The following is a 626-nucleotide window of genomic DNA, read 5'->3' as shown; positions in this document are numbered from 1 at the left end:
CCCCCCGCTGCTGCACGGCTCGCTGCCCTGGCTGGACGGCAGCAAGGCGCTGAGCAGCCACCACAGCGCTTCCCCCTGGAACCTCAGCCCTTTCTCCAAGACTTCCATCCATCACAGCTCACCGGGACCCCTTTCCGTCTACCCACCCGCCTCCTCTTCCACTTTATCCGCCGGCCACTCCAGCCCGCACCTTTTCACCTTCCCACCGACTCCTCCTAAAGATGTGTCCCGACCCGGCAGGACGAGAAGGAATGCATCAAATACCAGGTGTCCCTGGCCGATACCATGAAGCTGGAGTCCTCTCACTCTCGGAGCAGCATGGCCTCTTTAGGAGGAGCCACCTCCTCCGCTCATCACCCCATCACTAACCCTCCCTCCCCACCGTATGTCCCAGAATATGGCTCGGGACTGTTTCCCCCCAGTAGCCTCCTAGGAGGATCGCCTACCGGCTTCGGGTGTAAATCGCGACCGAAAGCACGGTCAAGCACAGGTAGGGCTTTTGGCTTCTTCATCCCCATTGCTCGGGAGAGGAAGCTGTGGGGGGAAACGGGGACAAAGGGGTAGGTCTGTGCCCCCCCGCCCCTCTCGGCACAGAGGGATGCGCACAAGCATCCGTGTGGTAACAG

At 61.5% G+C, this 626-nt stretch overlaps 1 protein-coding gene across 1 annotated transcript in view; it reads left to right on the top strand.

Moving 5' to 3' along the window:
* GATA3 (GATA binding protein 3) overlaps positions 1-626 on the top strand; it is a gene marked incomplete at its 5' end in the record, with an annotated part of 16,480 nt that overhangs the window by 256 nt on the left and 15,598 nt on the right. Inside the window, 2 exon segments of the mRNA XM_010145278.1 lie at positions 18-227; positions 230-490. Coding sequence (XP_010143580.1) covers positions 18-227; positions 230-490 — 471 coding nt within the window.

The sequence above is a fragment of the Buceros rhinoceros genome, unplaced genomic scaffold, assembly GCF_000710305.1.
Source record: "Buceros rhinoceros silvestris isolate BGI_N320 unplaced genomic scaffold, ASM71030v1 scaffold18390, whole genome shotgun sequence".
Classification (NCBI taxonomy): domain Eukaryota; kingdom Metazoa; phylum Chordata; class Aves; order Bucerotiformes; family Bucerotidae; genus Buceros; species Buceros rhinoceros.
Note: the sequence above shows the minus strand (reverse complement) of the source record. Positions and strands in the feature narration are given on the sequence as shown.